Raw genomic sequence first — 24256 nt, 5'->3', positions numbered from 1 at the left:
CTACACGGACAAGATCTGATAATGACAAAAACAAACATATGGTTATATAACAAGGGGTCAAGGTTGGACGGCTTAGCATGCCACTGTTAGAAAAATAAATAAAAAATGCTATAAATACATGCCAGTGAGATGAATGGGAATAGTTTGCTTTCCCCAGGTGTATGTATAGACTTAATATACACACACATAAAGCAATTAACAAACAAGAAACATCTGGGTAAAAATGAAGGGATGGATCTAGAAACAGAATGAGAACAAGGGAAAATACAAGATACATGGATTAAAAATGATAAAAAAAAACACGCATGAAAAAGCCCTCAAAAAACCATTACAATAAAACAAAATGTTATTAAAATGTAGGCTAATTTATTCCTGTGATGTCAAAGCTGATTGATTTTTTAGCATCCATTACTCCAGTCTTTCATTTAGTAATTTAAGAAAAATACAGACCCCAATATTATTACTGACCCCAACTTATATACTTATATATATATTATTTTGGACAAGAACAGTAGAATACTGTTTATTATTTCAGTCCTGTTTTGCATTAGGTTTACTATCACGGCAGAACACATTATTGTGATGTGTGTGTGTGTGTGTGTGTGTGTGTGTGTGTGTGTGTGTGTGTGTGTGTGTGTGTGTGTGTTTTAAGAATGTGTGCATGTGTGACATTAGGTTTAACTTAGTTCTCTTTTTAGTGTGTAGGGCTAAACTTACAACTTCCAAGAGCTCAATAATCAGAAGCATCTGTAATCAACATAAACTTCAGTATGTCTCCACATTTTTGTTTTGTTTACACTGAACACACTAAATATGAATCTGTACACTTTTAGTGCATAATGTCTCTGAGAACGCTATTTGTGTATTTGTCATCTGTAAGATGTTGTTATAGAGTTTGTTCAAATGTTTTTATGATGTTAATAATTTAGCCCCTTTTAATGATGTGTTACTGAATCTGGTGCGTAAAGTATTACCTGATGCTTTTCAGATAATGCACTCATTTACACACATCTCGCGTGCATGCGCAGCCATTATCTATGAAGAAAAATCAGTTGCTCCTGGGAATATATGGTCTGAAACATTGTACACCGTATAATGAAAGTCCAGAACAGAAAAAAATATATTAAATCTGGTGCGGTAAAAAAAAAAAAAAAAAAAAAAAGGTGAAAGGTGCGGTTCATCCCCATTAATGTTTTCAGCGCTGTCAAGAGTTTAATTGTTTTTTTCTTTTGTTTACCATTGTATTTAGAAGGTTGTGATGTGTGTGGGCTGTCATGAATCGGATCGTAATCTGAATCTCCAGATGAGTTGGTCTTCCACAAAGTACTGGATCATTGAGCACTGTGGTAAGGCCACCCAGATTGTGAGAGAGCTTGAGAGCTGTGGTGATCAAGAATAAGGTTAGTGGGCATACTGCTGTATAAAAAAAATAAATAAATAAAAATATATGTTAAAATGACATTATGTCAAGTGTATAAAGATTCAAACTATGAGCATCAATCATGAAACACTTCTACAGCATTGAGTTCAAATCTTGAATTCAAACGCAATTTCTTAAGAGGCTAATTTCAGCATACAGGCACACTTCAACCAAGGGTCTCAGAAAATCATGTCAAGGATAAAGGCTTCATCTACCAGTTTCATAATTATGAGATTGAGGAATAGGTGCTGTGAACAGGAAATTGACTAATCATTTTGTGAATAAGGTAAGCACAATACCACTTCAAGCCTTGAAAAAACCTACAAATCTAACTACCCTATTGTTATTATTATACATTTTTCTAATTAATTTCCCAGTTAATGGAAATTACCCTGCCAAAAAAAAAAAAAAAAAAAAAAAAAACTACAAAAACAGACCTCGAGCACAATGACTAACACTCATGTGCTGTTTTTAATTAGCAGAGTTTCAATTGATGCCAACAAAACTTTTTTTTTTTTTTGGAAGGTTGAATAAAGTTCACTATAAAATGTTCTGTTTGGTAACTCTTCATGACATAATACCACTAATTGGTTTGATTCAAGTCTAAAACATTCTTTAATGTGGCAATAGTCAGTTGCAATATATTTTTCCCGGATATGTGGCTGTAGAAAGCGCACACCGAAGGAGATGATGAAATACACAGTCTTTAATAACAAACTCAGGAAGAACAGTCACATACACGTTCAACACCAACAATAACCGACAAGGGACTGAACAGAAAAGGGAGTATAAATACACGGTAAATGAGGACACTAAACAGGAACAGCTGGACAATGATTAACTAATTAGAAACCATAGTGTCTAACGAGAACTAATACAGACATCACAGAAACTTGATTATGACAGAACATGATTATGACAATATTAGGTTACCAAAATATATTTAAAGGGATAGTTCACTTTGAAATTTAATTTTGGTATGTTTTAGCTTACCTCAAGGGCATCCAAGATGTAGGTGTCTCTTTTTCCGCAGTAGTTTCAATTTTTATATTTTTAGGTCAAACCGTTCTTGTCTGTCAGTCATATAATGCAGGTCTATGGTCATTATCTCAAAGAGCATGCACAGAGTCCAAATTAAAACAATTCCCCATCGTCCAAATTAAACAATTCCCCATCGTAAGTACACATTGATGGCCCAAAACCAAATGATCTGAGAGCGCGGGCGGGTATAGATATATACACTAGATGCCGCATTGGCTACAGTTTCGCAGTAGCCAATGCGACATCTGGTGTATATATCTATACCCGCCCGCGCTCTCAGATCATTTGGACGCAGCTGTGTTCAAGAGGTAAAAACGATATAAATACTGTTCGTTTTCTCACACAAACCGCTCGTTTCGTGTCTTGGGCCATCAATGTGTACTTACGATGGGGAATTGTTTAATTTGGACGATGGGGAATTGTTTTAATTTGGACTCTGTGCATGCTCTTTGAGGTGGTGACCATAGACCTGCATTATTTGACTGACAGACAAGAACGGTTTGACCTAAAAATATAAAAATTGAAACTACTGCGGAAAAAAAGACACCTACATCTTGGATGCCCTTGAGGTAAGCTAAAACATACCAACATTTAATTTCAAAGTGAACTATCCCTTTAAGTGTTGGATCAGGTAGAAATAGCTTTTTTTAAATAATTGCATCAGAATCCAAATGCTTATATGAAATCTTTAAGCTGAAGTGAGTCATTTTGTCTCACTCGTGTCATCAACCATCATAGTGTGCAACAGTGCCTGCCCACTTTTCCAGCTACCTTGGTTCTGGAAATATTTTTCCCATTAAGTTTCCCCCCCAAAAAACAACAACAAAAAATCGACAAAAAGACAAAGGTACAAGAATGAGGGAAATAATCCCATGAAGCAGTGCGAAAGATATAATCAAATAAAAAATGGTGGAGAAATATGAAACTATTGATTTAAAAATGTTGATTACTGTATACATATAAACAATATTTCACGTTTGTTGCAAAATATAGATTGAGACAGAAGGGAGACTGTCATTCACATTTCTTCGGTGGAGCGCACGGGCGCCACATAGCTCTTTTGAACGCAGTTCGGCATAATGGAGATTGTTTCGCAGAATCATGGGTATTGTAAATTTTCACAAGGAATTCCATATTGGAATAATGCAGGCAGATGGCTTTAAAAAAATTGAATTAAGGAAAAGTCTGAAATTAGTATAAAAATTATTTATAGTTGTCTCTGCTTATTAGGCTGACATAGGAGAAAGTATTTTAACATTGAAAAAATTACACACTTCACCTTTAAAGAAAGTCTGGTAATAATGGTACCCTTTGGATTTTCTGAACAGCCAGTAAAAAAGTACACAGTGACACACAGACAGACAGACACGCACACACATCCCCCTTCTCTCTGTCCCTCAGAGTGGTGCCTACAGGCATGCTCCTATTTATTAGCGGAGCAGAGGGAGCAGTTTGAGTCGATCTCTGAGCAGGTGAGGAGGTGGAGGCTGAGCTGAGAGCTCTGTGAGGACAAACTCTCACAGACATGCCTGCATATCTCCACTCCGTATGCTCTCAGTCGCGAGCAATATAAATGTGGATCCAGGTAAACATTCCCACACATTCTGGCAGATGTGGTTCAGAAAATCAACAGTAATGCATAAGGCACAGTATAATTATATTATATCGCCCCAATTTATGCTATAAAGGATGATAATATTAAATAAAGAGAGCCAAGATACTGATTGCATCTGCTTAACTTAAACTTTAAAGTGTATTTACAGAATGTGTTGTATGTATTTGTGTAGAATTAGCCAAGATCATTTGAATGCTTTTGAGACCGAGATGCGGCATGATCTGGTATTATCTCGACATCATCTGCAAACTGTATAAAATCATATTCATGAATATTCTCTACGGACAGACTGCTATATTTTCTTTTAAACCCACCAGGCAGCCAAGAAAACAAGCCACACAAGTGTCTGTCAATATTTAATCAAATACAGATCAGGTCCAAAAACCTTGCACATGTTCCCTCAATCCAATTCAATCGCTGTAACAGCTGGACTATTTTGTAAGAAACCGAAGATTGCTTATTGATCAAAGTACAAATTAAATCACCCAGCAGACTACTTGCTCAGATATAAAAGTGCTGCCATCTTTTGAGTTTTAGCCTAAGTGTAGTCCAGCCCACTCAAGATGCCCCTGCTTGAGCTTTTTAACCTTGCTTTATTATCTTTTCTTATATGCACTTCTTAAAATATGTTTTTGGCCTTTGGTCAGACCATGTGATAAATCCCACAGATTTGGCCTGTATTGGATTTGATGAACTTCCTGCAAACACAATCTTCAATCATTAGGAGACAAACTGAAAATACAGTTCTGCATGCTAAAACTCTTCAGCTTGAATAACCTTGAAAGAAACAGAACAAAGTGATCATCAATTGTATTATGCATAACAGTGGAGACCAGAAAATCTAGTTTATGGTCATTCATGTTATAATAATAAAAAATAAAAAAAATAAAAAAAACATTACAGTGTCTTAAAAGTAGCCACATTTAAACTCAGACTAACAATGCATCTATTTTACATCCTTTTCCTTCTTTTTCTTAATTTCTTTTTTTCTTAATCATTATTCTTATTTCATTATTTTTTGTATTCTTAAATTATTTAAAAACTGACCCTGTGTTTTTTTCACTTTTTTCATGAATGTGTAGGTCACTTCAATTTGCATTGTGCAAATGTACTAAACCTAACCAGTTACTTAACCTTACCCATCCTAACCATGCATATGATGATTAAAGCTATTTATTTATTTTAAGTTAAATAAATAGCTTTATTTAGCTATAGTTTTTTTTTTTGTGTGTGTGTGTGTGTGTGTGTGTGTGTGTGTGTGTGTGTGTGTGTGTGTGTGTGTGTGTGTGTGTGTGTGTGTGTGTGTGTGTGTGTGTGTGTGTGTGTCTGTGTGTGTGTGTGTAGGCTGGCGATCCGTGGATTTTGCATTGGGGGGATTTCTAAAACAGGGGCCAAACAGTTGGCAAAGTACTGTTCAATCTCAGCAACTATAGGAAGCATGTTTATTTGGAAAAGGCGATGCTTCCTGTACCCCTATAATCCATAACAATGTGCTGATTTGTTTTAATCTGTTGGATTATTCAAAACATTTGATTCCTAATTAAATATGACTTGTAATGTGGAATCAAATAAAGTATATAAAATGTGTGTGTGTGTGTGTGTGCGTGTGCGTGTGCTAACCAGCTACACAACACTACATGTTGGTTGCTTTGTTTCTACCTAAAAAAAAATCTGTAAAAAATGGGAACTAAGAAATCAAACATCAATTATGAAGGAAGAGAGATTGCTGGTGGTTTCTTGTCACAGGAATCTTGCCTGGATAATAGCACACAGATGAATGGAATAATATTAATAATGTTTATCATGACATTGTAATGTTTACTGTTCTAAACAGTGGCGGTCAGGAGGACTGTTTAGGCTTGCACAAGTGAGAATGACAACTGGCTGGTGCAAAGTAAACACAATTTGTATACAAAGAGCTTTCAGTGATGACATGAACAATGCACTACGTGTCATATCACATCAAAGGCTTGTAGTTCAAAGACACCATTTGGGGCTTATTAGCATTATAACTAATACCAGTAATACAAAATGTACTGATTCCCCTCTCTTCCTTTTCCAGCCTGACAATATTCACATGCTTCTCTGCCTGCCAATAGCTTGTCGAGACATGCCATTATAATAATTGGCCGTTCGCTCTCCATTCCCGGTTGGCCTGCCAATCTGCCCATTGACACAGTGGGAGCATGGCAGCCCATCATTCCAGTAATGACAACACAGCAAAGATTCAAGCTGGATTTCACCAATAATAATGATTATGGTAATAGAGCTAACCACCAGTGGGTCTCGTCATCCATGGGATTTCACAGAAACAGGACACTAAGGGAAAAGTTTTACAGAATTCAGAAATGATGAATAAAATAAATCTGAATGTTTGAATGTACAGTATATGAATGTATATAAGAATGTATACTCTGAACCCCTCTGGTTCTACTCGCTCCTCTCGAGCGGGATTCAAACCAGCATGGGAGGCGGGCACGTTAACAAGGACGCTAAAGTCTGCAGCCTTTAACATCAGTAACTAGTGTGCCTTTTGAGGCCAGGGGATTGAGGTTTACTCACACAGGTCTTAATAGCTGGCCTCCATTATACTCATCCCCTAAACCTCACTCCCATACGGGTCACGGCACCAATGTAACCGCATTGGTCCTACTCGCACCGCTCGGGGAGGGATTCACACCAGTGTCTCCGCCAAGGGAGATGGGCACACTAACAAAGCAGCTAAAGACTGCAGTCTCTAGCGTCAGTCGCTAGTGCGCCTCTTGAGGCCAGGGGAGTGAGGTTTACTCGCACAGCTCCTACTAGCTGACACTCAAGCCCCAAACCTCCTTTCCATCAAGGTCACGGCACCAATGTAACCCCACTGGTCCTACTCGAACCACTCTGAAAGGGATTCAAACAGCATGGGAGACAAGCACGCTAACAAAGACGCTAAAAGACCGCAGCCTCTAGCGTCAGTCGCTAGTGCGCCTTTTGATGCCAGGGGAGTGAGGTTTACTCACACAGCTCTTACTAGCTGGCCTCCGTTACACTCACCCTCCTAAACCTCACTTCCATCCAGGTCATGCCACCAACATAACTCAACAACTCTTATTAGCACCACTCCGAGCAGGATTTAAACTGGCGTCTCCAGCATGGGAGGCGAGCACGCTAATAAGGACGCTAAAAACTTCAACCTCTAGGGTGCCTCTTGAGGCCAGGGGAGTGAGCTTTACTCGCACAGCCCTTACTAGCTGGCATCTGTTACAATCTGACAAAATGTGAAATACTGTTAAAGGTGAACAAGCATTTTCCAGCACGAAAATGCCATCATAATTTGCTCACCCTCATGTCGTTCCAAACCTGTGGAGCATAAAAAAATATTTTGAAGGATGTTTCAACTTTCAAAACAGCATTGGGCTCAATTGACTTGCAATGTATAGACAACAACACCTTAAGACATTTTTCAAAATATCTTCTTATTCATGAGGGTGAATAAATGATGACAAAATGTTTCATTTTTGGATGAACTATCCCTTTAGGTCAGAGCTGTGAGGTACAGAAAGAAATTTGTACATCTGTGAGCAGTATTACAGCCATCCAAGAGTAATTCAGTAATTCATCCAAACATACTGCTTATACGTCTCTCCGGGATACTTGATCCTGATTGGTCAATCACTGTCTTTTGTGGTCAAATATATTTCGTATAATGACAGTATAATAAAAAAAAAATATTTAAACACTTCAAATCAATATTTCATGGCCATTTATTTATTTGGCAAGCCATGTAATGAGCGAGACAGCGTAGACTCAGCCAGTCATTATCTGTAAGGTTTATCTGCTTCCCACTGAGCCAAAGAACACCCCTTATACAAGATACAATCACTATAACACACAACCTCTCTGCTTAGTTGTTTTATAAACCCCATTAGGATATATTCTGTGATAATGGCCGACTGACTATAGGGCCTACATATTGTAGGTACCATCCAGTAATTGAATCAGACCTCAAGATTTCAATTCATAACAATGCCTATGAAACAGGGATTATTATCTTCTTTGTCCAGTACTGTTGACCCTGAATGCTCTAAATAGCAAGGTTACATTGGCTGGCCATGCTAAAGATAATGTGCAAAGCTGTGAAATTGTTCTTGATGCTCACAGTTCAAATGAGCCATGTCTTTATATGTAGCCTGAAAATACCTGTGACATGCTGGAAAATGAAATCACATTAGCTAAAAGTGGATTGCTACAACAATGTCTTATATCATTCTGGGCACGAACAGAACATGTTTAGATTACAGGGAAAACAACGATGTTTAACTAAGAACTGTGAATGTTCCTGTGATGGTTTAGTTTAATTGTGATGATTTCGCTAATTGAATATGATTCATATAATTTTGCTACATTTATAGATCCTAATAACACGAAAATGAATTACCCTAAAAAAAAAAAATTTCTAATTAATTAAATACTTAATTCTGAATAAAATGTTGAAAGTTCAATTTTATAAATATAAATTAAATTAAAATGCAACTCCTTAGGCTCTACTCCTTAGAACAACTTTCACAAGTTCAACCGCAAAAAGTAAGCAAAATCTGGAACTTTGCTCGATATTTCAATCATAGACTCAGAAGTCACTATTTTTGATTTTGTTTAGTTAAAATAGCATCTGGTTTAATTTCTACTTCTTTAAATATATCTACTGTGTTATGCTAATTGTTGCTTGCAGCTGTACTGAATGTGTCTAAGTCAAAATCAAATCAATTACTTCGAGAACAGAGCAGACCAGCCACAAAAACACAAGGCAGCACCATTATGTATTTTAGGGAAAGTTGTGTGGCTGTTTTGGGTTTTGTTGTTTGCCAATTAACCTGAGGTAATATAGATTTCTTTTCATGTTTCATGCTCCCCTGAAAGTGCTTTTTTTTTTTTTCATTTCCACACTGACTCCAATGTCATTTCCATTCGTAACAAAGGACCAGCATTCAGAACAGGGTTTATTCTTGCTGATAAAATCCCAGTAACTCAATTTTATCAGTCCTATTAAGCCTGTCAGCAATTACAAAGACTGCTCATGGCTGCAACAAAGCCCACTAAGCTGTCATTCTTGGGGCTCTATTATCACTTTCCTTTTATCATTTAATTGCAGGAATTACTCAGAAACTAGATTTGGTTACCTAATGTCTTTAGATACTGTATGTGCCAATCCATTTCAACGAGTAGAAAAGAAATAGGATCTCATTGTAGACCTTTAGTTGTTTTGAGACTTAACAAATGTACTGACGAAGCAGAGCTTTACTCAGCTTAACTGAAGGTAATCACACAAGCCGGATGACAGTCTTTCAAAGTTGGCTTTGATAAGACATACAGTCTTCTTTCGAAGAAAAGTTTGTCTTCTGCAGAATGTTTATGACTATGCACAAGGGACATCTTTTAAACACAGAGAAACCTGGTAAATTTCAAGTGTCTACAACTTTACATAAAACAAATGAGTCACTGATCTAAACAATCCTTCAATTATACTAAAATGTCAAACAGCCACGTTTGGTCAAACAAATTGTTATTGTATTTTTTGATGGAAGCAAAGCATTGGAGAAATTGCAGGTTATAGGCAAAACAGTTTACTGATTCCTCTTTCCACTACTATAATCCTTTCCTTAGGAAAATAACCTTTCATTTATTTATTTAATTTTTTTTTTTTTTACTCCTCTTCTCCTCCCACATCTTTGGACACCCATTGCAATGTTTACTAGCTCCTGCCCAAATGCACCCTTGGCCATGGTAATCCCCTCACCTGTGCCCCATCTGCCATTATCATGAATCTCGTCCAACAGCAGCCTTTGCAAATGCTTGCATCCTACTCTATTGCAGTTATAATAGAATATATCATTTATATACAAAAATATAATTTTAATAGAATACTAGAATAATTAGTCAACATAATTATTTACATATAAAAGTATCTTTATTTGTATGCTTTCTAAAAGGTTTACCTTCTTAAATCTTTCCTTTGTTTTAATAATCAATGCTGTTTTCTCTGCTCGTTTCTCGATGATCGTTGTAATTCCAATGGCATGAGTCTGAACCTGAAATGTGATTTTCAAACTCATGCTGATGTAAACAAAACCAGCACGTTGCTAAACAGTCGCAATAACGTGTTTCGGTAAAAACACCCCACGTTGTGGCGCATTGTGGTCTCATGGAAGCATGCTCTGAATACACGAAAAGTAAACATGGCAGAAATTTCAAATTTTCAAGCTTTTAGTTCAATATTTCATTGACATATGCCTGTTTTGTAATGGATATGGATGATAGTGAGAGGGCTCAGTCAGTGGCTAATGCACTGTGGTTGGCGAATCTTGTCGGAGCAATTGACATTGAACATTTTGCTCAACTTATTAATGACTACTTCGGTCCGGGGCAGATTTAGGCATGGGCGACATGGGCAGCTGCCCAGGTTGGCATCTTGCAGGGGAACGCAAGGGGGCGGCCGCGAAAAAGTAAGGAGTAGAGGGGATTGATTTACATCACCTTGGGACGTCCAGTGAGGTGGCGTCAGAAGGGAAAGCAGGAGAAGTTCTAAATCAGTACAAATTGAAATTATGGATTAGAAAAAAGGTCTAAGCCACCAGGGGCTGGTTGCACCATATAGATGTACACCTGGTTTTAATACTAGTCTGGACGAAAAAAATCGTTTTAAGTCCTGCGTAGAAGTAATACCTGTTGCACCATCTGGACCTAGCGTACGTCTGAGACTAAATATTTTTGGGACCGTCAATCTTTTACATTCATTTTCAATCACAAAGTATATCTTCAGGTAAAACAATCAAAGAAAACATGCCTAAACCACCAACTAGTGGGCATTATATAAAACACAAAGGGAAAAGAACTGCATGAGATTGCTTAATTTAACAGCTTTATCTAAAAACATACACGAGCTTAAGATAAATTATTCTGAAAAGAGTGTTTTCCAACACAGACAAGATTAGAGTAGTTTAATGTCTGCAAATTACTTTTTACTGCAGATGTGAGCTGTAATGTCAGTGATTATTTGTGCTGGATAATATAACATTGTTAGATAGATCACGGATGTGTCTCAATACACTCTGCCGACACAGGTAAATGACCTAACACAACATTTCTGTATGTAATTATATTGGAAATATCTGGGATTATTGGGCACAGAAATTGTATACTATGCATCATCTTGCTTGGAGGGACGTGCTTGGAAATAATATTTCATAGCAATCGATTTTTAGCCAACCAGTAAATCATTTAAATTAAGTTACTAACAAAAACAATAATATCTAACACATAACATATGGGCGTAGAACACGTGGGGGATGTGGAAGACATGACCCCCTCGCTTTCAATAAAATGTAAACTCTTTCCCGCACTTTTTTTCGGGCAAGTGTGTGACTTAATCTAGACTTAAATTCAAATTGACAGACAAAGTGAATTAAGTTGTAAGCACATACCTTAAATTAAAAAAAAAAAAAATCTGTATTCAGAAATCAGAATGAGCACTTTAGACATTTGCAGTAGGCTTATATATAGTTCTCTCACACTTTTAATAAGCAGGAACAATTCCCAACTTTAACTAAATACTGCGGTAGGCTATGTATCAGAGTGTCCATGCGCAGTTGCCGCCTGGTCACAGTTTTAGGGGCTGTTTACACGACACCGTTTTCAACTAAAAACGTAAAACTTTGTATGCATTTTGGCCGTTCGTTTACACAACAACAGCATTTCGGGAGCCTGAAAACGCAAACTTTTGAAATCGGGTTTTGAAGTGCAAGTTTTTGAAAACGGTCTGCCTGTAAACAAAACAAATCTCTGAAGATGATGACAGCATGCACAAGCGTGTTCAGTCTATAGTGCTTCATCGCCATCTAATGGCCTGGCAGCAGAATACAGCATGTTTAGTCGCTTTTGCAGATCCATGTGAACTGGGATCGTTTTGACAATGGTGTCGTCTGTACGCGGAAAAAAACTCAAAAGAAAAACGTCTCAGTTTTAAGCATATTGTTGTCATGTAAATGTACCATTAGTTGGTGCAACAGGTGTACATCTTTATCGGAAGGTTGGATGTAGCTAAACCCAGCGTAGAGATTGCACCCAACTTTTTTACGTCCAGCTGGGGAGCCTAAATTAGGAGAATGAAGCTATGTATACACATCATTCATTGCGTCATGAGTAATATTATGCATATTGTTATGCATACATGTTGTTCACACAGTGCACCATCCAAGCTAGAACCACCACTGACAAAAACAAGGTGATTGTGGACATTAATGCAGCAAATCTTGAACAATGGTTGGGCATGGACACAATATGAAACTGTCATGACTGTATTAAAATGAACTGTGTTACTGTAGATGTGTTGATCACTATTAATCTGGCCACACATCCATGCAGGAAAAATCATGAAAATTATTTCACAGAATTTAGTATTCTTTTATATATGTATAAACTTGTTAACATGAGAAGGGCAAATTTGTTTTTTATTGTTATTATTGATATTTTGTTGCATAATTTTGCTACATGGTTTGCTACATAGGTAGCCCATAACCAGTGACACGCTTCTCAAACTGACTGCTAAGCAGAAACATCAGTTAAGTAACAATGTTAAATATTCTCTCTTCTTCACTTTTTTCTGTTACCATTTGACATTTCCCCCCTCAAAACTGAAATAAAAACAATATTAAAAACACACAAAATAGTATAAAAATATAACAATAAAAACTAATTCAAAATATGAATAAAAAAGTTAATAGTATCTCAATGACACACAAGCAACACAGCAAAATGGTTTCCACACATTGTGTGGACCCCATGCAAATCGCAAAATCAATAGACAATAGAAAGGAACCCCTGGATTAAACAATTATTACTGAGATAATTTTGAGATTAAAGAGTAAGACAGAGACACCATGAGTTACAGCAGTAGAACAGTTAAGGAGCTTATATTCAAATCCCTTTTCATCTCTGGTTTGTCTTCCAGCTTGTATCCACACAAAATCATACACACTTAATATGCAAGAGTAAATGTTGATTTTTCGGCCTTTTTTCTGCTGGAGTGGCAAAATATCAGACAGCTTCTGACCATATGTTCAGCAGAGGAGAAAAATCTGCCTTTGTTTGCCGTAATCACAGCAAAAAGCAATGTGTGTGCACTTGCATTTGAGTGGATGTAAATACAAACATAAATTATATTAGGCCTGTAAAATAAACTCTAAAAAAACTGCTTGATGAATGTGATATTTGTTAATATGACACTACCAATGAAATACTGTTTAATAATAAGAGGAAATATCATTTTCTGCATATGAAATCGCTTACATTAACTGCCTGACAGTAAAATTTCATCTCCCATGGCCTCATGGGATAGTAAAGTGTCCACATTTCAGAATCTCAGAAGTAGTAGTATGTCATCCGGTTACTTTTTTCTGAATACTGTGAATTCCGACATGCTGCTCTTTTCACATACTGCTTTTCGCCTTAAGTATCTGAATGCAAGGCATGTGTTTTTCCCTCAATCTTAAATAATTTGACTTGAAAACTAAATATGAAATCACATGCAGAATGTAACATAAGGATTCGATTAGTTTTTGACATCTAATAAAATAACTACAGAAAAAAAAAAAGCATGTTTTTTTCGGTACTCCACGAAAGGTTCCGTCACATCTGTGATGTTGACCAATAGGAGCACAGAAGCTCTTCCGTACACAGCTTTCAAATATGATGAAATGAAAAAGAGATTATGGTATTTGTGCTGCTGGGTGGAATTATCCAATGGCGGAAAGGTTTGTGGAACTATTGAAACAATACTACTGCAGCAATACTAATGCACCTATAATGTTTCCTTGAGGGACTACCACGACAGAGTGAAAAAAGATGAATGCTGGCGAACTAGCGGAGGTGCTTCAGAAACCTGGTGAGTATTGGAATTAGCATTAAGCTAACACGCCGCTTTGGTAGCCATTGTTTGTTTACACTCTTGTTTCCAGAAGTCATTTGCTAGTTCCGCTTTCTCGAAGACATCATGTATGTCGTTAAAAACAACAAGTGATGATTGGTCGGAAGCAACATGTAGTCTGACATGTTTCTTGTCCACGACACGCCTAGGGCACAACACGATACGACACAAGAATTTAGGAGTGAAAATTGCATTAATCTGACACTTGCCACCCATGCTTCACAATCGGTCAAAAAAATGTGTTCTCCCATATCATATGAATGCAGCATAGAGACTAGCTTTTTATAGGGAACTAGGCATGTTTACATAAGATGCATTCATGTGTTCAGAAAAAGTGGAGCACAATATAACAACTGAATGCAGCTACAGTAGTCATCGAACAACCCTCCCACCACAACAGCGTTGTATAAGTTACTGAACTTACTGTGTTGGCAATGGATTCCGTTAAAGCCTGATGGGCACTTGCAGACGTATCCAATGAATGTGTCGCCCCTGAACGTTTCACTGATTTCACAGGTGCCTCCATTGTGACAAGGGTTTGGATGACAGGGTCCTGTAATATAGACAAATATAAATAAGCACACAGACTTTTTTATTTATTTTATTTTTTTCACAACTCACATAATGGGTTAGATGAACAGATGGGTTAGAAACAGACATCAGCAGTTTATAACATGGCTTGCAGTGTAAGCGCTTGCATCTCAAGCACTTGAGGGATAAAGGATATCATGGACACTGCATTACCTCTGTGTCAACACACAGACAGAGAAAGAGAGATAGAGAGAGAGAGAGAGAGAGAGATCTGGCATTTCACTCACTCGCTACAATCCGTCAGAGAGTTCAATCGGAGCAGAAATTAATCAAATTATATGAGTATGTGAAAAGGTCAAGGTAAGGTTATAGAGCAATGCTATTTGACAGGATGTCAGTTTAATGACATTATAAGTAATTGATTGATTCAGTGAAAGTATGACAGATGTGGCATATATTAGGTAAGTAGACAATATGTTGCATATGTTCATTTAATGTAATGTGCCTTGGCAGGAGGATTGTCTCCCCCAGCTGATTCTGTTTCCACTTGAGTTTGTTTTCCCTCTTTTACGCTGTAAAATATGAGGTGATTTACAGACTTTTTGGAATCAGATTCCAATACTTTTTTTTTATTCTTTTTTTAAGTAAATCTCCAGGGTGAACTTGAAAGTAAGATGTCATGATTCCAGCAATATAACAATTACCAACTTAAATATTTAAGTTGTACTTAACTATTTAAGTTAATATTTTCTGTACAAATTGCATGCAAAACATAAATACAAATTATTTTAGGTAACACTTTATTTTACAGTGTCTTTGTTACATATGTAGTTACCATAGTAATAACAGTAAATTATGCATAATTACATGCAAATAGCCCTCAACCAAACCCTAATCCTACCCTAACCCTATAGTAAGTACATGTAGTTACTTAATATTACACAGTACTTAAATACATAATTACACTGTAACAATGACACCTTAAAATAAAGTGTAACCTTATTTTATTTTGTTCAATATAAATTATATATTGTGTGTAATATTTAGCTATTACTAAGGGAATGTCGGGGGTCAGTAAGATTTTTTAAATGATTTTGAAAGAAGTTTCTTCTTCACTAAGGTTGCATTTATTTTGAAAACAGCAAATAAAAAATACATAACAAATACAGTACAAACATTAATAAATAATACTACAATTTAAAATAACTGTTTAATACATTTTTAAATATAATTTATTCCTGTGATAGCAAAGTTGAATTTTCAGCATTCATTACTTCAGTGTCACATGATCCTTCAGAAAGCATTATAATATGCTGATTTGCTGCTCAAGAATCATTGAACATTTCTTATTATTATCAATGTTGAAAACAGTAATGCAGTTTTTGTGGATACCACTTTTTAAGGATTATTTGATAAATAGAAAGTACAAAATAACAGCATTTATTTGAAATCGTACCATTATAAATGTATTGTATGCGCCCTTGCTTAATAAAAGAATACATTTCTTAGAATAAAAAAAAGAACAACAAAAAAGAACCTTGCCACAAACAAACCTCAAAACTTGGACAAGGGTAACTAATCAATTAAAGTAAAGGGGGAAAAATAATCTTAAAATTGCAATTAAAAACTCAATTGATTAATAAAATTAGCAACAACAGGGTAAATAACACTGAAAGTGATCAAATGGTCAAAAATTATTTTATTTTTTGGGGTTTGCTCACTTGGGGCAATATTTTTTGTAAAGCTAATTTTGTTGTAGTGTTGTGAAAAGTGACTCGACTTGATTTCATTTGACTTGAACGAGTGATGAGATTTTCATACTATATTGGTTCTTAATGGTTTGAGTGTCCCTACTCCAAATGGAAAACCACTTTGATTTTATCTATCGCCTTGAAAAATAAATAAATAAAAATAACCTTGTGACATCATGATTGACCAATCAAAATGCTGATTTCACTAAGAGCTTTAAAAAACAACATTCAGACAATGGACCGGTTTTTCTGGAGTAGCTTCTAATCTTTTAGTCTTCACAATTCCTGCATTTGCAAGCAAGTCAAGCTCATAAGAACCCCTAGAGGGCCCATATCTCATGGCCTATCAATACCATACTGATGTTTAAAACATTAGAGTGCCTGCATCGGGTTGCATGCTGTCAAAAGTTCCTAGATGAAATTGCAGGGCAGTCAGCTTAATCTTTCAAAATATCAGTCGCAAGTTCTGCAAGAGGGCATGGGTGGAGTAGAGAGATGTATTACAGAGATATGATCAGTGTGCTCTTAAGTGCAAAGACCGACAAAATGTAAATTGTATAAATAGGGTCCTAAGCAGAAGAGCTCTGGATGACACTTTTCAAAATTTTGATTGTACATGCAAAACCAAAGGATATTACACTACCATTAAAAAATGTGGGGTCAGTAAGTATTTTTTTTAAATAAATGAATTATTTTATTCAGTAAGGATTAACTAAATTGATACAAATGTACATAAAGACACTTATAATGTTAATAAATGCTGTTCTTTTTAAGTTTCCATTAATCAAATAATCCTGAAAAAAAAACACAACAAAAATATTAGGCAGCACAACCGTTTTCAACATCGACAATACTAAGACATTTTGAAAATAATTCTCAAAAATGACATTTTATAGGGATCACGTGACCCTGAAGACTGGAGTAATGGCTGGCTGCTGAAAATTCAGCTTTGGAATAAATTTCATTATAAAATATAATGAAATAGAAAAGAGGTATTTTAGGAAATAGTTATTTCAGAGCATAAGAGACTTAAAACTTTTCAATTTTATAGTGTAAATCACTCTTTTTCTGCTGGTTTTATACATTGCATGAAGTCAGGACAATTTGTCAATTTGTCAGTTAGTGTTCTTAGACAACAAAAGTCACTAAAAGAAGATATGGGCCACAGAAGGTAACCCTACCACCATTTGTGAATTCCAGCACTGTGTCTTATAAGCTATAATGAGAGTAGTAGCTAATTAAAGGGACACATCATGTAATAACCTTGCCAGAACTCTATTAAAAGTCCTCTGCATCCTGAAGGAGAGGGTGACAGCTAAGCCTGCATTCTGACATGACGATCTATAACCGCACAAAGCTTTGTGACAGCCCCCTCTCTACCTCCAGAGAGATGGAAGTAAGAAGAGGGAGAGCAAGACAGGGTTGGAGAGAGACAGTATGAGGAGGAGAAACGGTAGCGAAAGAAAGGAAGGAGGGGGACGTATGCCCCATTTGCACACGTTCCTGAGAGACATCGCCAGGCATTGTGGCCGATGAAACAAAGCTTTGTCCTCTGTGCTGTTTCCTTTTGTGGTGCAAGTCAGGGGGATCAACAAGAATGTCAGCCGTTGTTGGGAGGCTTGTGCTTGTGGCAGGAAAGTAATTGATGTTGGCTGGCTCACGCATCCCGATTTTCCGACAAGTCACAATGGAAGCCAATCTATCAGAAGAGCCCGGCTCCAATGCAGAATAGTAAATCCTCAGCGGTGGTTAAACACAGCAAAGTGCCCGATGTTTCCTGCACAATTAATCACTCTCTGACGGACGCTTCCGTCTAAATTCCCAAAAGAGAATTAATTTTAGTTGCTCACTTATACGAATCAACTCAAACCTTATTGAAGTGAGACAGGTAAGCAACCCAAATGTGTTACACTCTCTAATGTATTCATTTATGCAGATTGTGGGTAATGTCACTGAGATGGTATGGAAATTGTAACGCATTAATATGGAGATATGGTGATCACTTGGTTGGATTATGATAATTACAGCGTTGACGTCTGAACCTGTGCAGGTTTTTACTGCACAAACCTTTCAGCCATCGATTGGATCACCTATATCTGACTTCTTTGAGGTTCATGCAAATAAAGCTGTCACTAAATAAAGCAATCCATCTAAGATAATTACACACCAAACCATCTATAGAGCATCACATAAAACAAACAGCCCCACTGGATAATTGTACCTTGACATCCAGAGGAAGTAGGTGTTTTAATTAGAGTCCCCTCAAATGCTCTCCAGGGTGAAGGTGATGGAGGTTAGAGGGGCTCAGACAGCCTCCATGTCTGAGTTATCATGAGCAGATTGAGCCGAGCATTTGGGAGGTAGAGAGGTGAGCAAGCGGGCAAGCTGGAGCTCAAATCAGACTTCCAGTAAAGCCAAACCAAGCAATGCACCAGCAGCAACAGTGAGGTCATGTGCACATGACCTGTTTGTATCTTATGAGGCCGGGGACTCCAGAGAGCCTTTTTTTCCACTATAGCTATATCAACTAACATTTTTTTTATTTTTTTTTATTTAAGCTAGGAAATAAAGTTTGAACATTTTAAAACAAAGAAATGTTGCAATGTATAATCAATTACAAATATAATAGTTTGCACTATTTATAGGTAACTAATCAATTAATCAAATTTGTGACATTTAAATATGACTCGTTCAAAGTACAAACGTAAGTACAATGTTCCAACCCCAATCTATTTTGCACGGTTGTGCACCATTCAGTATTTAATTGAGAATTTATTTGATAAGTTTATTCATTTATTTTATAGCAATTCAAACCCCAATTTTAAAATGAGAAGATTGGATGTAGAGGATGTATAATTGCTATTTGGATTTGAAAGTAAGGAAGAATAACTGAAACTAATTGAAATTCAAAGAAATATATGATATACTTTTTTTATTAAACAAGCAATGTTTATCAAGAAAACGTTGCATGGTGGCTTGCAAAGCCTTGTTTGAAAGTTTAAAAGCCTGGAGGTGTAGAGGTTTATATATGCATAGATTGATTAAACGATGGATATATCGACAGAATGATAGATAGAACAATACGAAGACAGACAGACAGACAGACAGACAGACAGATAGATAGATAGATAGATAGATAGATAGATAGATAGATAGATAGATAGATAGATAGAATTAATTTGTTAAATTGACATTATGTAAATTCCTCTTCCTGTCATTCCAAATAAAATTCCAATTACTTTTTTTTTTTTTTTATGGGGTGCGGCCAATTCAGTTTAAATTATGTCTTCAAACTTTGAGTTGCACATCTTACATGCACTCAGTAGTGAAGCAATGTCACAATACTGTAATTTAGAGCACTGTTTCCTTAATCAAGAATCACTGTACCACAGAAAAAACACACCTTCACATTAATGCCTATGCAGGCACATTAAAGAGATGTTCAGCTCACAGAGTTTGCAGGGTAAGAGCTTACACAGCTCATACGTGGCCTAATTCTGTCTTCATCTTTTACGTGGAGTGCAGTATCAGCCTCCTACCAGTTCACTGCCTCCTGCCCAGTACACTCGCCTCTCCCACTAAGAACCACGACTGGCAGAGAAAAGCTTTTAGAGCCGTCTGCCCTCTCTCTAATTTCCAGAGTTCAACCAGCTCTTATATGAGAAGACATGCTGACTAAACTGAACGGATGCAACTACAAGTTCAAGTAAAAAACAGAACAGAGGCAAAATGTATTAATCAGCGTCTCTCCAGGTCTCCACCAAGGGAGCACAATCTCTTGAGGGAGCCAAAGTAAGTTCAAGCTCACCTTGGAAAGTCTTTCGGATATTGAGGGTGAGGGTGTAAGAGGAAGCCAGGAAATGCCATGGAAATGTCACCATGATAGCAGTCTGGCAGGAGAAGAACAGTCCGGAGATTCTCTCCTGTCAACTCACATCCCTCCAAGAATGCAGAGCTGACAAGAACAGACATGGCCAAATGAAAACTCCTGCAACAGTTTTCTTTGGATAGACTAACCGATTAGGGTGCACCGATTTTGTAATCCTTTAGCGAGACGTAATTTAATTTTTGAAAGAATATCAACATTAATGAATGAATCACACAAGTCAAGTCAAATGTTTCTGAACAACACTTTTCACAGAATTTCAAAGCAACTTCATGATGTGAATATATAATGTTTATGATATCTTCATAGTCACATTTAGCAGATTAGAGATGGGCAATATTATCTGCATTTTGTGATGATACAAGCAATCAAGCAGTTGAGAAATGCTATATACTGTAATATATATCACCCTATAAGAGTATATCGTATGTATCCGGAAAAAAGTTGGACATACGTATATCGAACTTTATATAAAGAAATGGTCGACAATATACAGTACATTTTGCAATGAAATAAACAATCATGCAGTCTAGATTAGATTTGCTATACCGTATATATTTGTTTTACGTATGTACACCCTATGTATGCAGGTAAAGTAGGATGTACTATATTGCCAGGTGATTATGTTGGATGGATGCGTGATAATTTTTATGTGTTTCATAAAACAGATTAACATGTGTCAGCCGCTGTTCTCCAGCCATTTTGTTTCTCCTATAAACATATGGCAAACGCTGTGCTATTAACCTGCTTACGGAACAAGTATTTATCCTGAGCTTTGCTGAATTTTCAAAAGGCCACGTTTAATGTAAACCCTTAAAATTATTGTGAACTGTTTGAAGCTAACAATTACCAGGCATAGCAGGAATATTGTTTCCCGAGTTACAAAAATTGTGCTCGGGCCAGAGGAAGGGCATTTTAAAAAAAGAGGGCTTTTAGCATATGAGTGTCAGATGGAGGGGTCATAATAATGGCTGGTGAACTTGGTCCCACCTTTAGTTATATAATGGCATTACTAATGTTCGCTTCAGTTACTAGCTCCATCGCTCAAACTCCCCAGGAGGAAGAAGAAAGTGTATTATTCATGCAACACGCTCCTCCATAGAAACTACACTAATAAGGGCCCAGTGGGCTAAGATGAATGCTCTCAAGCTGCATATGAAATGTACATATCAAATCCATAATTGAACAAAAAATTGAGAAGTGAAAAGCACAGTGATGCTGTTAAGAAATAAAACAAATGGTTCTAAAAGGAGCTGATATTTAGATTGTGTTTTAACTTCTGAAGTTTTGTTCATACTTATTTGACTAATTGCAGCTCTGAAAGTACAGTGGGATATATACAGTCCAAAGAGCTTATACGGCAACATTTTTCGCTCCCGTTGAAACGCAAAGATGAGTCAGTATATGGTTTGTAATCTTTGCCTCTATGCCAAGTCAGAGTTCATACAGTAAAACAAGACATGTGGGGGTAATCACAAGCAACAAAAAGAAACCTGCTTCCCATTTTCCTCTTGCTCTCAAACTTGGCAAGACAATAAAATGCAAATAGCTTTTGATAAGGCTGCTGTAACAGGAATAAATGCATTTGAGGGGGACTAAATAATTACCTATATAATAGTGCTTTTGATCTCACTTAATCTATATAATTATATCAAACATGTAGCATGCTATTAAGCTGACAGCCTGGGGCTCTTGATTGAACAGTATTCTGCAGGAGCGCACTGATTCAAGCATCACACCACATGTTTATCATTGAATCCAATGATGTTGTTTATACGCACAAAGGTATATTTCTGCATGTACTTACCAACCCCACGAAATGTATAATTTTGGCATCAACAGGTCATAATTCTAGGTTTAAAAGTCTAAAATCAATGCTCCAGGCCCCTACTGAAGAACCCATTGAGGTCACTGTTCTAACCCTTGTGGATTGTGGAAAATAAAATAATCCAAAATAATACCAGATTATACGTAAGCTTCAATTCTGAAACCAATCAAAACTATCCCAAACAAAAATCTAAAGTTCATCTGCTCTGTGGATTTAAAAAAAAAAAAAAAAAAAATTCTGTGGATAACACTAATGTAACTAGTTATGTTCCGTATAATTACATTAGTGTTATACACACAAATGTATAAACTGGCATATCACACTTTTTTTCCCTTAAAATGAAACAAAAATATGGTAGAACTTTATTTTACAGTCCTGTTCCCCTTGCACATAGGATGTACTTCTTATTATAATTGCATAATTGGGTAATAACTAAGTACTAACCCTGAACCTACCCCTAAACATAACCCTAACCCATGTGTTACCTTATATTACCTAGTACTTTCTTAGGTAAGTACACTGTAATTACATGTAAGTGCATATAATGTAAAAAAAAAAAATATATATATATATATATACATATGAAATTTAACTAAGTAAGTTAACCGTGTGGTTGATAATCAATGATTTAAGATGATAGCATATACAGTATATGAAAGAATAAAATAAGTATTCAGTTGTGAGCAGTAGCATTTGCAGGCTTTTATGTTCATCAAAGATCATAAATTCCGTGGGGAAACCAAGAGATGTTGGTAAGTGTAAACTTTTGAACAAATACAGTAGCATATGAAATGACAGTTTTTTGGATAGGATATGATGGCTGCAATATAGATAGTGTGGTTATTTGAGAAAAGCATATAAGTAACCACAGATTATTTTTGAGGTGGAGGAAACAGCCTACTCGAAGATCTGTGAATGGGATAAATCAACACTCACTGGCCTGGTTTCATAAACCGGGCTTAGATTAAGCCATTAGTAGGCCTTAGTTAAATTAGGATATTTAAATAGCTTTTATAAACATGCCTTAGAAGAAAAAAACATTCCTGCTGTGCATCTTGAGTCAAAACAATGGCACTGACATATTTTAAGATAGCCTATGTCAGTGCAAGTTGCTTTCAGTTAAGACTGCTCAAACATGCATTTTAGTCTGGGACTATAGGATTAAGCCTTGTCTTTGAAACCAGGCAAATATGGCTGTTGGAATGGAAGTCTTGCCATACAATTACAAGAGCCTGTAAGCTTTTCGATTGGGTTTATTTACACTAGAACATGCATGTGCATTAACTGGATCAGATTTAAAGCTACAATATGTAATTTTTCTCACCGCTAGGGGTCGCTAACCTCTTACAATAACAAAGGCATAGGTTGATGATAAGCGGAATTATGGAACTTGTCGTCATGCTGATGGATCTAATAATGTTTATGGATGAGTGAATACATTGATGTTTTTAACATGACTGTGGTATGAAGCATGGCACGATTGCTAATGAGAGACAGATATCAGCGCCACACCGAGTCCCGCGGATATAAAGGAATAAGGACATTTCATTCTACCGAACTACCCACAAGTGCTGAATTACTCACACAGGTCAGTTTATTTGACAAATTAAACTTGTGAGGTAACGCAGCGCTGTTTCACTTGGTCTACACTATTACACTAAACTGCATGTGAGTGTTTTGAAAGTTATAATTTTATTCTATGTGTTAAGTTTGTTGGCTGTATGTGTCACGGTTCATGGATTCAGTGACTCATTCTCTCTCCTGTGTGTGCGCATGTGTGTACTTGTGGGTGTGTCTGCTAACTACCTGATCACTCATCAGATATTTAATGTCTGTGATTTCCGTCCTGTGTTGTCAGATCGTTTGGGTTAATTGTGGTCGAGTCCTGTTCCTGTTCATGTCTCTGGTTTCTTGTCTTCGTGTTTCCAGTTGGAATTCTGTTCCTGGATCCCTGTTCGTCCCTGAGGAGTCTCACAGAGGAATTGTTGCCCATTGCGTCCCTGCGCTACCCTGTACAGCTGCTTGGCCACTCTTCGGACTTTGGACTCTGTCTCTCATTACATTGAATTCTTATTCAATAAACTTGTTTTCACTTGCATCTGAATCTGACTCTATTTCCAGTCCAACCCTGACAGTATGAGACTAGCAGTAAGCTAGATCAACATTAGAATAACATACTGATCATATTCTAACATTTCATCATGTTGAGCTATATAACATTGA

General features: G+C 36.6%; 1 protein-coding gene across 3 annotated transcripts in view; it reads right to left on the bottom strand.

Annotated features, from left to right (window-relative positions):
- Window positions 1-24256, bottom strand: part of edil3a (EGF-like repeats and discoidin I-like domains 3a) — a 185070-nt gene that overhangs the window by 89790 nt on the left and 71024 nt on the right. For all 3 annotated transcript variants that reach the window (XM_082170029.1, XM_082170030.1, XM_082170031.1), the window contains one exon: window positions 14462-14590. In XM_082170029.1, coding sequence (XP_082026155.1) covers window positions 14462-14590 — 129 coding nt within the window. The remainder of the gene's footprint in view (window positions 1-14461; window positions 14591-24256) is intronic.

This window comes from Leuciscus leuciscus (assembly GCF_965113295.1).
Source record: "Leuciscus leuciscus genome assembly, chromosome: 5".
Classification (NCBI taxonomy): Eukaryota; Metazoa; Chordata; class Actinopteri; order Cypriniformes; family Leuciscidae; genus Leuciscus; species Leuciscus leuciscus.
This window is presented reverse-complemented; position numbering and strand designations above follow the sequence as displayed.